At 57.2% G+C, this 14,026-nt stretch overlaps 1 protein-coding gene across 1 annotated transcript in view; it reads right to left on the reverse strand.

The window, feature by feature from the left end:
- HPCAL1 (hippocalcin like 1) overlaps positions 1 to 14,026 on the reverse strand; it is a 107,988-nt gene that overhangs the window by 1,586 nt on the left and 92,376 nt on the right. The window contains exons 2-3 of the mRNA XM_080813049.1: positions 4,221 to 4,616; positions 2,212 to 2,317 (exon numbers count right to left, since the gene is read on the reverse strand). Coding sequence (XP_080669175.1) covers positions 2,212 to 2,317; positions 4,221 to 4,598 — 484 coding nt within the window. The 5' untranslated portion in view covers positions 4,599 to 4,616. The remainder of the gene's footprint in view (positions 1 to 2,211; positions 2,318 to 4,220; positions 4,617 to 14,026) is intronic.

The following is a 14,026-nucleotide window of genomic DNA, read 5'->3' on the forward strand; positions in this document are numbered from 1 at the left end:
CTGGGTCCGGCCAGTGACGCCCTCATCCTCTGTGCCTCCGACACCACGGACCCCATTACTGCTAGGACCGGGAGTAGGAAGTGGATTTGAAAACTGAAGTGAGTTCTCGGGGGAAGCCAATGTTGGGACACTCCCGCCCCCCCTGCCGACGTGGAAGGACCTAGGTCTGAAGCTGGCCCTGTTCCAGTGACTTATGCCTTGGGGGAGTCTGTGGCTGTGAGGCCGTGGTGACAGGGACCCCGCAGATGGGCAGTAAAGGGACCGAGGAGCCCGTGGCCCGCGCCACGCCGCCACAGGCAAGATACCAATGTTCCCACGTCTCAAGATCTTTAGCCCTGACCTGGTCTGGAAGATGCGCTCAGCAAGCTGGGGCCAGGGAGCCAGAAGAGGCATCCAGAAACTTCCAGGGAGAGACCTCCTGCCAGCCCACTGCCCGAGAGGAACACCCCCTCCTCCCGGCCCCCAGCAGGAGGCTGGCAGGCTGGCCCCAGGGGAGACAATACAACACCCAGGCTCAAGAATGGGTTGGGAAGCAGCCCCCTCGACAGAGGAGAAGTTCTCCGGGACCCTGTGCGGACACAGAGGGGCTGCCGGGCTCTGGTGCTCTCCCGTGCTCGGCGGCGACTTCTACCCACCACTTCCCCAACGCTGATCACTCAGAGCGAGAAGCTTCTGAGAGCAGAGCCCCTCCTCCTGGTAGACAGCAGGACAGGTGAGGGGCTGACGGGGGACCCGAGGGGCTCGGGGGTTCCTGAGCACAGTCTGGGTCTGTCTGGCAGCAGTCGGCGGGTTCCTGGCGCTCAGCCAGTCTCCATTCACACCGACGGCTGGGATGTGAACGGGAGAGCACTGTGCTGGGGGAAACCCGCCAGGCCCCCCCGGCCCCTGCGGAGGGTGGCAGGGAAGGTGAGACAATGTGCAGGGCCCCGCCCCCTCTAGCAGACCCCTCAAGAAGGGGTGCCCCTGAGCACCCCCGCCTTCACCTTCATCTCTCCAACGGCAACTCTCCCTCCCCGCACCAAGGCCTGGGACAGACGGACACCGGGGCTCACAGAAGTGCCCTGCACCACAGTGCACAGACTCAGGGTCCCAGACAAGCTGGGAAGGTGGGGCCCGGCTGGCCTTCTGGAGGAGCGGGGGCGGGGCGCTCAGGCTGGGAAGCCGGGCAGGGGAGAGGGGTCGAGAGCGCCATGCCCAGGGCTCTGTGCTCACAGTACTCTGGGCATCGTCTCCCTGAATCCTCACAACCACATGAGCCTGCATTTATCATGCCCATTTCACAGAGGAGGAAACCAAGGCTCAGGAGAGCCAAGACTCGGTGCAGGTCCGTCGGAGTCCGAAGCCTGCGTCTTGCTACCCTGGAGGGTGAAGCCGGGCTTTAAATCTGCCCAAGGGCAATGCCAGGCACAAGGCTGTCTTGTTTCGCTCGTGACCATGACTGGGGAACCGCTGCTATGCTGTCTGCTGCATCCAGCGTACCTTCTGCTGCTGTGCTCACACAGTAAGCCTGTCCCTGGGCCAGCTCGGTCCTTAAACCTATTTGCCAGAAGCACTGCAGACCTCACAGAGCATTTCCTGATGCATTAGCTTATTTTTCATCTCCAGCTCAACCCAGGAGGTATTTCCTTTTCTACTCTAAATGTCCCATTTCTTTATTGTTCAAAAGCAAATCCACCCTGACTCTGAGACTGCATTTGACAAAGCCGGCAGGAGGCCTGGACCTACTGGGTCGTAGCTGCCTGCTATTACATGGATCCTACGGAGCCCCACTGCCACGGTCCCCCAACAGAGCCCCTGGGGGCCACTGGGGAGCCTGCCGTCTCAGGATGACAGCAAGGGTCCCACCATTCAGGACCCTTGATCTGCACCCTCCCCCCAAACCCAAGAAGGGTCCAGGCGCCATCAGTGCCCCTGCCTCCCCGTCCCTGGGACACATCCATGAGGCTGACAGTCTCTCCTATCTCCTATTTTAAAAAAAGCACTTCAAAACGACACTAGGGCTCACCGGGGACAGGGGGCACAGAGGACACAGCCAGGACACAGATCCAGGTCTCCCTGACTGAATCCTGCCTCTTCCCTCAGGCCAGGGGGAGCTGGGGGAGGCCTGAGGAGCTGCGGAGGGAGAGGGAAGTGTTCTAAACATACCTCTGCTCTCAGTAGCCTCGCACACACGCACACAATCACACATACGCACACACACCCACTTCTTACCGTCGTTGTTGGTGTCCATCTGCCGGAAGATCTTGTCCGTTCGTTTCTCCGGAGTGGACTCATCCTCGGGCATTTTCATCACAGAGGACACCATTTTGTATATAGCCTGCAAAGAGACACGTAGAAGCATGTGCTCTGAGATTCCGGAACATTCCTGGCAGGTGGGGCAGGTGTCTGCCCAGGCCACAGAAAGGCACGGAGAGGTTGGGATGAGAGCAGCCTTCAGGACCCTTCCTCAGCTTTCTAGAGGAACATTTCCAGAATGTTCCATGGGGACTATCACGGATGGCACACTGGGCAGGAAGCCAGACGTTCAAGAGCAGGAGAAACCACACCACAGCGATAGCCCAGAGACTGGGGGCTGTCTGGGATGGTAGGTGGGATAGTGCTCGGAAAGACACTTGAGGGACCCTTCTGGGGGGGCTGCGAGTGTCTGTAACTCACTGAGGGTGGTGGTCTTACAGGCATATATGCACGACCCCCTCCCAGCACACAGCTGTGAGCATTTCACTCTGTGATTGTTAGACCTCCGCCTAAAACAAGCAAGATTTCGCCCCTGACACCCATAGGGAGAACCACATCATGACCCCCAGAAAGGACCGGCAGCAGGACTGCACAGGTCTCTCCAGAAGGATGGAGAATGCACAGGCGCACACCTCCCTGGGACAGGACATCCTCATGGGACTGGGCCACGCAGCACGCCCAAGGGCAGAGCCAAAAGCAGCACCAAGGTCTTGGTAGGCTTCCGAAGTACTTGAAACTCCAGTCCATGCTGAGAAGGGTATCGGAGGTCAGTATCCCACCCGGCAAGCCGAGGGGCCACGGGGAAGGGTGTCAGGGTTTGGGAACGTGCTGGGGGCGCCTGGCAGCCAGATCCCATTCGCACAGGCGTGGTGCGCACCCCTACCCCGTATTCGCTGTTTGAACAATCCCACTGGTGTGTCTCGGTTTTGGCCAGGCCGGTCTGCTCAGCCAGCGATGGGCATGCCCGTTTGCAAAAGGGGTGACAGGTAAGCTAGGATTCCGGGGAGAAAGAATCCTCACTGCCACTGCCTCTTACAGCGAAGAACCAGAAGGGACACCTGAGCCGCACAGGCCCCACCTGTGCTGACTTACTCCGCACGAGAACCAGCTACTGGGGGCAGCAGGGTGGTCACTCCTCAGGCCATGGGCGGCTGGCTTGGGAGCTCGTGGGGTTGACGCTCTTTGCTCAAGACTTAGCTCCTGGGCCACAAAGTTCCTTTACATGCTGAGAAGGCCTCTTCTCAGGAATTCTAGAACCGAATCCCCCCGGCTCCAGGGGCCCCAGGGAGCGGCAGCTTCTGGCTCTCTCCCCTCGCACAAACCCAGGCAGCCGGTGAAGGGAACCGAACGGGATTTCTTTCTGGAAAACGGCCTCCCCTGCCGCTGACAGGCATGAAGGCATGAAGGGGGAAAAAGGCCTCACGGGGAGATGTTCCTTCTGAGTCGGAGCCTCTTACTCTGCGACCACTAATATTTCGGTTTTCCTTTACCGAGGCACACTCCTGGGGACGTGGCAAGCTGCGTGTCGCCGTTTCGAATACGGAGACTTGAGAAGGGCTTCGCAGGGAGCAAGGGACCTCTCCTTTACGATTTTCAGCTCTGCTAATTCTTAGGACATGCCCTCTCTGAGCCTCGGAGTTTGTGAAATGCGGAGAAGGACCCCCGCCCCTGCCCTTAACCCAGGCCTCCTCCAAAAACATTGCATCATCCTTTCGGCAGGGACCACCCCCCCAACCCCGGCCAGGTGACAGGCGGTCCACGCCGGGGCAGGGGGCAGATGGCTGCGAGGGGATCGGGGCGGACAGGAGCGGGCCCCTACCTGCACGATCTCCAGCATCTCGCGCTGGGGCAGGGGGCCGGGGGCATCAGAGGGACCCGGGGCGAGCAGGGGCGGGCCCCTACCTGCACAATCTCCAGCATCTCGCGCTGGGGCAGGGGGCCGGGGGCATCAGAGGGACCCGGGGCGAGCAGGGGCGGGGCCCTACCTGCACGATCTCCAGCATCTCGCTCCGGCTGATGTAGCCGTTGCCGTCCAGGTCGTACATGCTGAAGGCCCACTTGAGCTTCTGCTCCAGCTTGCCCCGGGACGTGACGCTCAGCGCGATGATGAACTCCCGGAAGTCGATGGTGCCGTCCCCGTTGGTGTCGAAGGTGCGGAAGACGTGCTCGGCGAACTTGGAGGCGTCGCCGTAGGGGAAGAAGTTGGCGTAGATCTTCTTGAACTCGTCCACGGTCAGGTGGCCGGTGGGGCAGTCCTTCAGGAAGCCCTTGTACCACTCCTGCAGCTCGTGGTCGGTGAACTCCGTGTTCTCGCGCAGGTCCTGCAGCACCTCGGGCCGCAGCTTGCTGTTCTGCTTGCCCATGGCGGCGGCTGGTCACCCCTGCAAGACGGGGGCGGGGGGGGGGCGCGGTCAGCGGGGGCGGGTACCCCGGGGAGGGGGTTGCTGCGTGGAGAGGCCCCCACCGGGCACAGACGCCCTGCGGGGAGGGGGACCATTCGTGGGCACATCCTGACTCCGGGAGTGTGTTAATGGGCGGGAGGGGCGGCGGGATGCAACCGAAATCAGTGGAATGAGGTGCTGCTGGCCGAGCGCACCACGACCCTGGGATCTGAACGGCTCCCTCCTCTCTTCGGCACCACGTTCTGCTTTTGGAACAGGAGTCCAGAAACTCTGAAGGTGTCCCCTCTCTATTTTGCCTCTGAGAAGCTCCCCGGGGCGGGGGGCGGGGTGGGGTGGCTCTAGAATTAGAACGGGCAGCTCACGACGTTTCCCGAATGCGACCAGTAGAAAATCGGCCGCCGTGGGAGCGCGGGACATGCCCCCCACGCAGCTCCCCACGCGGCCCGGACGGAGGACTGATCAGCAGTGACATGGTGGCCACACACTGACCCAGCTGTCGCCTCCCCAGCTCATTTCACTGTCTGGCTCTGACGGTAACACGGAACAGTCATCATTTTTCAAACACACAGAAGATGAGACCATCAAAATGAAATGTCTCCCGCCCCTGTCCCGGAGACGCCCGCTTGGAACTGCTTCCGTATTTATGAACCCAAAACAGTGTGCACCGCACCCCCATTCAGTACGAGGACAGACGTAGCTCATCTCTTCTCCCCGGCACGTCCTCCTGGCTCCCTCTTGGGTTTTATTAGCTTTATGATACATGTCCCTGTTTTTACTTGTTATCTGTACGGCTTTATCTTTTTAAAAAGATTTTATTAATTCATTTGGGGGAGAGAGCAAGCAGGTGCGATGGGGGGGAGGGGCAGAGGGAGAGAGGATCTCAGGCAGACCCCCTGCTGAGTGCAGACCCCCCCCCCCAACCGACACAGGGCTCGATCTCATGATCCTGAGATCGTGACCTGAGCTGAGAGCAAGAGCCAGACGCTCAACTGACCGAGCCACCCAGGTGCCCCTTTATGACTTTAAATTAACATAGTTCAACTTCCTTTCCTAACTTCCACGGAGGGCAGCCTAGCCGTGTCTTTCCAAAGCTGCAAATGCCCAGCTCTTCCCCTCAGAGGAGTAGCTACAGATACTCCAGCTGGGCAAAGAGTGTACGTGTGCTGGGCTCGGTGCCCCGATTTCTATAACAACCTAGGCGTCCGTCACCGCGTACTGAGAAGCAAAACCCAAGATGTGTTTTTAAGTGAAAAGAGAAAAGTGCACAGCAGCACAGAGTTTGGTGCCCTTTGTGAAAAAGACAGAAAACAACGTACACATGCGTGTTTCCGTGTCTGCAAGGACCCGTTAGGACGTGGCATTGCCTAGAGAGAGACGGCTGATGGACAAGGTTGGAATGGGGAGTTTTTATTGTAAATCCTTTTGCAATTTTAAAATGCTGACCTCTGGGGGCGCCTGGGTGGTTCAGTGGGTTAAAACCTCTGCCTTCAGCTCAGGTCATGATCCCAGGGTCCTGGGATCGAGCCCCGCATCGGGCTCTCCGCTACGCAGGGAGCCTGCTTCCTCCTCTCTCTCTGCCTACTTGTGATCTCTGTCTGTCAATAAATAAATAAAATCTTTAAAAAAAAAATGCTGACCTCTGTGTGTGTATCTTCATACAAGGAGCACCTGGGGGGGCTCCATCGGTTAAGCCTCTGCCTTCGGCTCGGGTCATGATCTCAGGGTCCTGGGATCCGGTCCCCTGCTCAGCGGGGAGCCTGCTCCCCTCTCCTTCTGTTGCTCCCCTTGCTCATGGGCACACTCACACTCTCTCTCAAATAAATAAATAAATAACATCTCTAAAAATAAATAAATAAACAAGAATAAAAATAGCCCGACCTCTATTTCTTCATTGAGAAACTTCCCTCTTGGTTCTCTCTCTGTAAGATCAAGTTATTGATCTCCCCTCTTCTTTATCAGCTTCTGTTCTGAGAACCACCATTTTTACAACGTCAGGGTTTACAATCTCTACTTTCTGCCCTCACCTATAGGCTGATCCTAAAAAAGCGGAAGCCAGCAAATGTCTGAGGAAGCTAGTTGTCAGGGCAGGACCCGCCCTGGGGGAACCATCCTTGCCTCACTCCAGTCCACGCAGAACCTGCGAGGCCACCTCGCCAAGTGCAGCGTGTCCTAGGACGAGGACACACATGACCTTCGTTCCACGGGAGCTGAGAGGTCACAGGAAGTCAAGGTCTCAAGGTCAGGGAACCCCACGCCTTCACCAGCCAGCTCTCTGACCCACCCTAGGATGTGGAGCGGCACGGTCTGGAAGGCCCCCGAAAGTCCTGGCGTTCACAGGTCGCTGATTCTGCCTCTGGTCCCTTTGGAAACTCAGTTAATTAATAAGATTTTTTTTTTTTTTTTTTGTAATGACCACTGTGATTCCTACGTGAAAAATAAAGGTGAATGTGGAAATCAAGAATTCTGACGGGAGAAGGAAAACCAAACAAGAAGCAGGTCAGATGTCCGTCCACTGGGAAACCTTCAGGCCAGGTTTGGGGCTGCGGCTGCCTCTTGATGCTGCGTTTTCTGTCATGCTCTTGGGGCCCCACCCGGACCAGCTCCCCGGCCCTTCCAGGCGTCCCCTTGGCGGGCCTGATGGCAGGGCACTGGGATGGCCTTGCCTGCCAAACCAAAGGACCGGAGCTGAGGGCACAGGGAGAAGCCATGGGGGTGTTGTCAGGGCCTTAGGCCAGGTGCCCATCCTTCTCTGCCTGTCCATCTGTCCACCCACAGGCTCTCCTGCCCACACTCCAAGGTGGGGACCAGATCCAGGCCGCCTTGGGCGTGACCCCAAGACCCGCCCTGAGGCCCGTCCCCTTGCTGAAGCACCCCATGAGACACGCCCACGCCAGCCTCCTGGGGGCGTGTTCTCGAGCACACACGTCTACACACACACAGGGGAGCTCGGAGTCCAGGAGGCCCCTGGTGCAGCGTGGGGACCCCCAAAGGTGACCCCATAGAAGCCACTGAGCGGGCAGGCCAGGCCACAGGGAGAGCCCTCAGAGCTCAGGGCTACGGACATCCTCCGTTCTCTCTGTCCCCAGGGCACCCTTCCCTGGCCCAGCTCCCACGTGCTTCCTCTGCTCCCGTGAGGGTCCCTTTATTCACCTGCCAGCCGCAGCCCTGCTTTGTCCGCTCTGTTTCAACAGCCTCCTGGCCTCCTTCTGTCACTTAGGACTTCTGCATGGCAAATTTGGGACTGCAAAACTTGGAACCCAGCTGGCCCGGCGGGTGGCCTGAGAGCCCCACACACAGGGTGACGCGCCGTGTGGCTTCCTGCTGGCAGCCTCACCTCTCTGTGTCCGTGGAGCACTGAGGAGCACCCGCCCCGGGGCTCCCAGACGCCACCTAGGACACCCTGAGGGCTTTGAGCATTCCCAGGTCAGAGGCACATGAGCCTGAAACGGGCTCACTTCCAACCCTTTCTTCAGTTCAGCTGCTCTCAAAGCCCCCATGCGGCATGCTCTCCTCGAGCTGTGGGCGCGTGCCAGCCAGCGGCCCGCGTCCCAACAGTTGTCCGGGGTCCCAACAGTTGTCCGGGGTCTCCCCGTGGGGCCTCCCATCTGCAGCTTCAGCGGCCGCAGAGCCCCACGCACGGTGGGCCTGGGCCTCGGGTGGTTCCTTCCGCACCTGCTCGTCCCCGTTCTTCACTCCGTCTGCCAGACCCGGCACTGTTCCCACCAGCAGCGTGTGTCCCCGTGTCCCCAAAGGGGGCGCATCATACCACGCGGGGCACAGCGGGAGAGGACCAGCATGAGCAGGGCAGGCCGGCCGCCGTCTGGACGGAACCCCTCAATTCACCTTGGAATGCGACTGGATTTGGAAACAGGGTCTTTAAGAGGTAATTAAGGTCAAATGAAGTCATTGGGGTGGGTTCTGACCCAATGTGACTGGTGCCCTTAGGAGACACAGAGGGAAGGGCGTCTGGGTGGCTCAGTTGGTTAAGCGTCTGCCTTCAGCTCAGGTCACTCAGGGTCTTGGGACAGAGCCCCACGTCAGGCTCCCTGCTCAGCGGGGAGTCTTTTTCTCTGCTCATGCTCTCTCTTGTGCTATCTCAAATCAATAAAATTATATCTTCAAAAAAAAAAAAAAGAAAAAAACACAGACGGAAGGCCACGCGAGGTCACAGCAAGAAGACAGCTGTCTACAAGCCCAGGAGAGGCCTCAGAAGGGACCAAACCCGTGACACCTTGATCTCAGACTTCTGGCCTCCGGGATTATCAGAAAATAATGTTTCTGAAGCTGCCCGATCTGTGTTACTTGGTTATGACAACCCTGGGATGCTAGCTCGGCTGCCCCTGGCCACGGACTACGTCAGCAGATGCCATTAGTGTCTGTGGGGCCAGGCACCGGGAGGTTCCCACGGCCTCCCTCCCAACCTGCCCGCAGGCTCCAGATGCAAAGCCGGCACTCGGCCCGGGGCTGTCCGGCCCCCGGGAGGGCCACGTGGCCATGGACAGCACCTTCACCAGGCCGCCTTGGATCGTTAACGGCTCATCCTTTACCCTGATTAGCATCCTGTCTCTTTCACCATGGAAACAAGCGGCCTTCTGTCAAGTTCTAGGCTCTGTGGGCTCAGGATCGGTCCCTTCAGAGTCCACTCACCTCGCTGAAGACCAAATCCACACTCCGAATGACGCTATCGGTCTGCCTCAGGATGTGTCTGTGATTTATGTTCTTTCAGATCCCACAGAAACGCCAAACCCCCAACACCAGCTCTGCCTGAGGCAACACGTGTTTACGGAAAGGAAGGTACCAGATTAGGGAGAGGGACCAGTACGGTCAACCCAAAGCTGGAAGGTCACAGGCAGAGAGAGAGCTCAGCGGTGCGCCCGGGGGGTGGCTTCACGCCTTGCCAGCTCCTTCCCACGTGTGTCCCTGAAGCTGACCCACGAGATTGTGAGTCCCCCCCTCCCAGCCCCCCTTCTCACAGTGCTTCCAAATGGGGGGTGGAGGGTGTTCCTGGGAGGCTGCATGCGGGGAGAGGGCCTCCTTCCCAAACTAGGGTTTCTTCCTGGTCTGACAGTCTAAGATCCCCGGGTCTGGAGGTCCCAGGTGGGGGAGTCTCTCACCACAAGCGGTGACCCCTCCCAAGAAAGGCAAAGGAGTCCAGGAAGGGAATACAGCATTCCCTGGAAGATTCTGGAAATGTGAGGTCCACATGTTGGTGTGCCCCACCTCACCCTGCACTGGGTCCTGAGTCATTTCATTGTGGGGATGCTTGCCCACACGTGTCCCCAAGCCGGTGCTCTGTACCCCAAAATCCCAAGCCCAGAAGTGGGGGCACCCTGGCCCTCAGCATGTTTTCGGGGCCTGGCGCCAGGCTGGGCACACAGGGGGTGCAGTCTCCTGGGGCCCATCGGGTCCTCTGAATGGCCAGGGATGCACCTTCTGGTTCTCGATGTGCTCAGGCAGTTACCACACAGGTGCCTACGGAAGGGGTGGGGGTGGGGTGGGGGGTTGGGGGATGGGTAGTGCTCCTGGGACAAATGATTACATTCCCACAGGGACGGGGGGCTAGGTAGTATGCCTAGGGAGACAGTATGCGTAATCAAAACCGAAAGATAAGTATAAGGGCATACTTAGCCAGAGCGACTCCATTTCGGTTAAACAGCTGTTTTGTTGTTTGTGCAGTAAACTTAATTTAACCCCCCCCCACCAGAAGAACTTACTTAAAAGCAAGTCCAGGAAACCAGTAAAGTGTAGTTGGCTAGTCCCTGATAACAGAGCCCAGAATACAAGGACGAGTCAGGCCAGATGAAAACATCTAATCAGTAAAAAGCACATATGCAACCTCCCTAACCACCAAAGAATGTAAACCCCACCTTTTGGCCGCCAAACTTGGGCGCCAATTATGACCAGAGTGAAATGACACACAAACCCAGTAGGTTAAAATAAGAAGATATGGGTTGCGGTTTTACCCAATAAAAGGTAGCCTGTAAAATTGGGAGAGGTCGCTCTCTTTACAGGCGGCCCTGACCAGTCAGTTGATTCTTGATGCTTGGCACAAATAAAGCTTTGCTTAACCTTCGCTTTGTATCAGTCTCGCTCCTTTGATAACGGACCCCATCTATAAGGAGGACTTTAAAAGCTACTGGAGGTCAGGGCGCCTGGGTAGCTCCTTGGTCACATACCCAACACGTGATTTCAGCTCAGGTCTTGATCTCAGGGTTGTGAGTTCAAGCCCCACATTGGGCTCCACGCTGGGCATGGAGCCTACTACAACAAATAAAACCAAACCAAAAAGCCACTGGAGGTCGACCCCCACAGGCCACCTGTAGGCAGAGTCCAGGCGCTGGGAAGGCGGGGGCCACCTTGGCCAGGCTGGGAGGGGGCAATGTTATCTCCATCTTAGACACAAGTGAGGTTTCCATGAAGCATGAACTCATCTGTGACCTTCCCTGAGGTCCCTTCCTTGCCCGGGGCCACAGGCAGTGATGGAGACCACCACGGTGCTCCCAGCGGGTAGTTCCCCCACCATGAAGTGGCGCCCATGAAGACGAAATGGAGCCCCTCACGCTGGTCCCTCCCTGGGCCAGCTCCCGTGTGCTTCCCAAAGACTCAGATGAAACAGTTAACCCCGAGAGCCTCGTTTTAGCTCTCTCCTGGAGGCGCTCAGCCCAGAGCACACAGCCTCCCAGGGACCCAGGACGGGGGAACGCTGCATGACCAGTGACCCCTCTTTTACTAATCAAGCCAAGGAACCGTTATTGATGACTGGCTGGCTGGGAAGATGGATGCTAACAAGCCAGCCTTTCTGCAGAGACAAAGCAACCACCCCCCTTCTCGGCAGAAATGGCCCCACAGCCCCGGTGCTCGGGCACACACCCATCCTTCATCTGTAGACCAGAAAATCTCTCATCTCCGCTGACGGATGGGGTGAAGAATGGGCGTGCGAGGAAGGGTGATCAATTCGGGATCAGAGCCACCGTCTCACTCAGCTTGAAAAGCTTCGTGATCAAGCAGGGCTCAGATCAGACAGCCAACAGCCTTCTGAATGCATCAAAGATCGCATTTTCATTCCCAGTAATGGAAGAATGGGGAGACGGTTAATGTAGCACTTACATCCATCCATTTTTCTGGCTCTCGGTTACTCTATCTATCGTTCTTAATGTGCTAAATTGTTACCAAAAAAAAAAAAAAAAAAAGCGCAATCACGTAGCTGGGGAGCTCTATGAAAATATTTAACCCAAAGTAGGTATCGCCTGCAAATTAAAGCCTTTTTAGTGGCGTAGTTCTTCCAAATGCTTGGTGAGGCTCCGGGGAACCAAGTACCGAACGTGTCATTAATCACAGCTCCACACTGGCTGATGGCATGGGTCGACACTGCAGCCATCGCTTGAAAATGCTTTCCTCGGGTTAGATCTCCAGAGCTCGCTGGGCCAAGCGGACTTACAAGCCCTCGGAGGGAAAACGATGGGAAGGGCGGGAGGAAGCAAGTCCTTACGAAAGGCCAAAGTTCAGGATGAGGCTCGGGGCGTGGGGGGGAGGGGGTGGGATCCGCGGTGAATCTGAACTTCAAGCAACCCTTGGGCTCTTCTGGGGATGAGCGCTTGTTTTGCCTGGGGTCCAACAGGAAAGTCTGGGCTGAAGGGACCTGCAGAAAATGGGCAGTTTGCCCTGGTGACCCATTAACAACTGGACAAATGCTGAGAATGGGCCCTTCTCTTCTCCAAGGAAGCGGGTGAGAGGCAAGCTGCAGGCGGCCTTGGCTTCTAGTGCAGCTGGTCTGAGGAGGGGGCCAGTCCTGTCCCAAGGGGTCTGTGACCATTGCCGGATCGCCCCCAGCAGGAAAGGCACCCTTGGGGCGGCTCAGGCTGCAACGCGGCTGGGAGGACGCTAGAGGGCGCGGCAGGCGGACTCCTCGGGACCGGACTGGAGACCCCGCCTCCCCCGCCCATCCCCCCCCCCCCGCCCCGCCTCCTCCGCGTTGCGGGTGCCTCAGTTTCTCTGTCTATAACCTAGATTTGTCCAAATCAGTAATCACCAGCCTCATGTGGCTATCGAGCACGGGAAATGTGGCCCGTCTAAATTCGCAGATGTGCCCAGAGTACACACATTGGCCTTTGAGGACTTCCCACATAAAAATAATGTAAACTATATCTCATCATGATTTTGCTATCCTGATGGCATGTGGAGTGATAAGTGACACCGTCTGCGATATCGTGGGTTAAAATCATGTTGATAACCTTAACCTCCTCTGTTTCATTTTACCTTCTTAACGTGGCTACTAGAGAAATTACATATGAACGTGGCCGACGTTCCATTCCCACTGGCTGCTCAGCCCTGGGTAGATCCTTGGGATCCTGCAGATCTGGGGCCGCCACACAGGGACTGCTGAAGCTCATGAGCCCCCTGCTGACAGGCCCGTTACTAACTGCGACCCAGCTGGGGGAGGTACCCATGAATGAAAGATCGTGGCATTTTCATTTCCCAATAAGTCCACAAGTTCTATTTCCAGCAGCTTCGAGAGCCTTCCTAGAGGCCAGATGCAGTGATGGCCCAGGTCCTTAAGTACACGGCAGAGGATCAGAAGCGGTAGAAAGTGTTCTCTCAGGAAGAACAGCCGAAGCCCCTGAATGAGATCAGGGGGACAGAGGCCGGCGGTGGCAGACCCCTCGGGAGCTCAGTTACAGGGTGCACCCGGGTCCAAACTCAGCCCTCTGACCTCCAGGAGCCCGTTTTCAGAGGGCTTCCTGGAAATCTGGAAATCTAGCTTACCAGGCCAGTGAGCTCTGGTTGAGAAATCCTGCTGAAAACCCTCTTGACTTCTGCACCCATCCCCCGAAGCTTAAATCCTCATGACTCCCCAAAAGCTATAAAAAAAAATAATAATAAAAGAAAGGAGGGAGGGAGAGAGGGATTTGGCTGAGACCTAGAACACCCCTCCCTGTCTGGAGCCTTCCTCTCCACGCAGCGCAGGCAGAAAGGCCCTAAATGAGGCTCAGAGAAAGGAGAAGACGGAGAAGAGGACAGAGAAACTCCCAAGAGACCGTTCTTTCCCCCGCAGAAGCTGCTAATGCAGCGGAAACTGTGGGTGGCTTTCCCCACACGTCTCGTGCCTCTGAAAACACCGGTTTGTCCATGTGACTGCTCGCCTCAGCTGCCCACGAACTTCTACTCAACCTCCAAAGCCCAGCTCACAAGTTCCCTATTCGGGGCTGTGCGTCCCAGCCCCCAACAATTACCCTTCCTTTTGCATCCCAATACCAATTTTTAACCCATTTCTATTATGACCTCAGCCTTTATAACACTGTTTACTTGTGTCTTTCCCTCATTGGACTGTGAGCTGATTGTGGAAAGAGAATACCTCATTCATGCCGAAGCACTGTCGAGCCACGAGGCCT

This window comes from Martes martes, assembly GCF_963455335.1.
Source record: "Martes martes genome assembly, chromosome: 9".
Taxonomy (NCBI): domain Eukaryota; kingdom Metazoa; phylum Chordata; class Mammalia; order Carnivora; family Mustelidae; genus Martes; species Martes martes.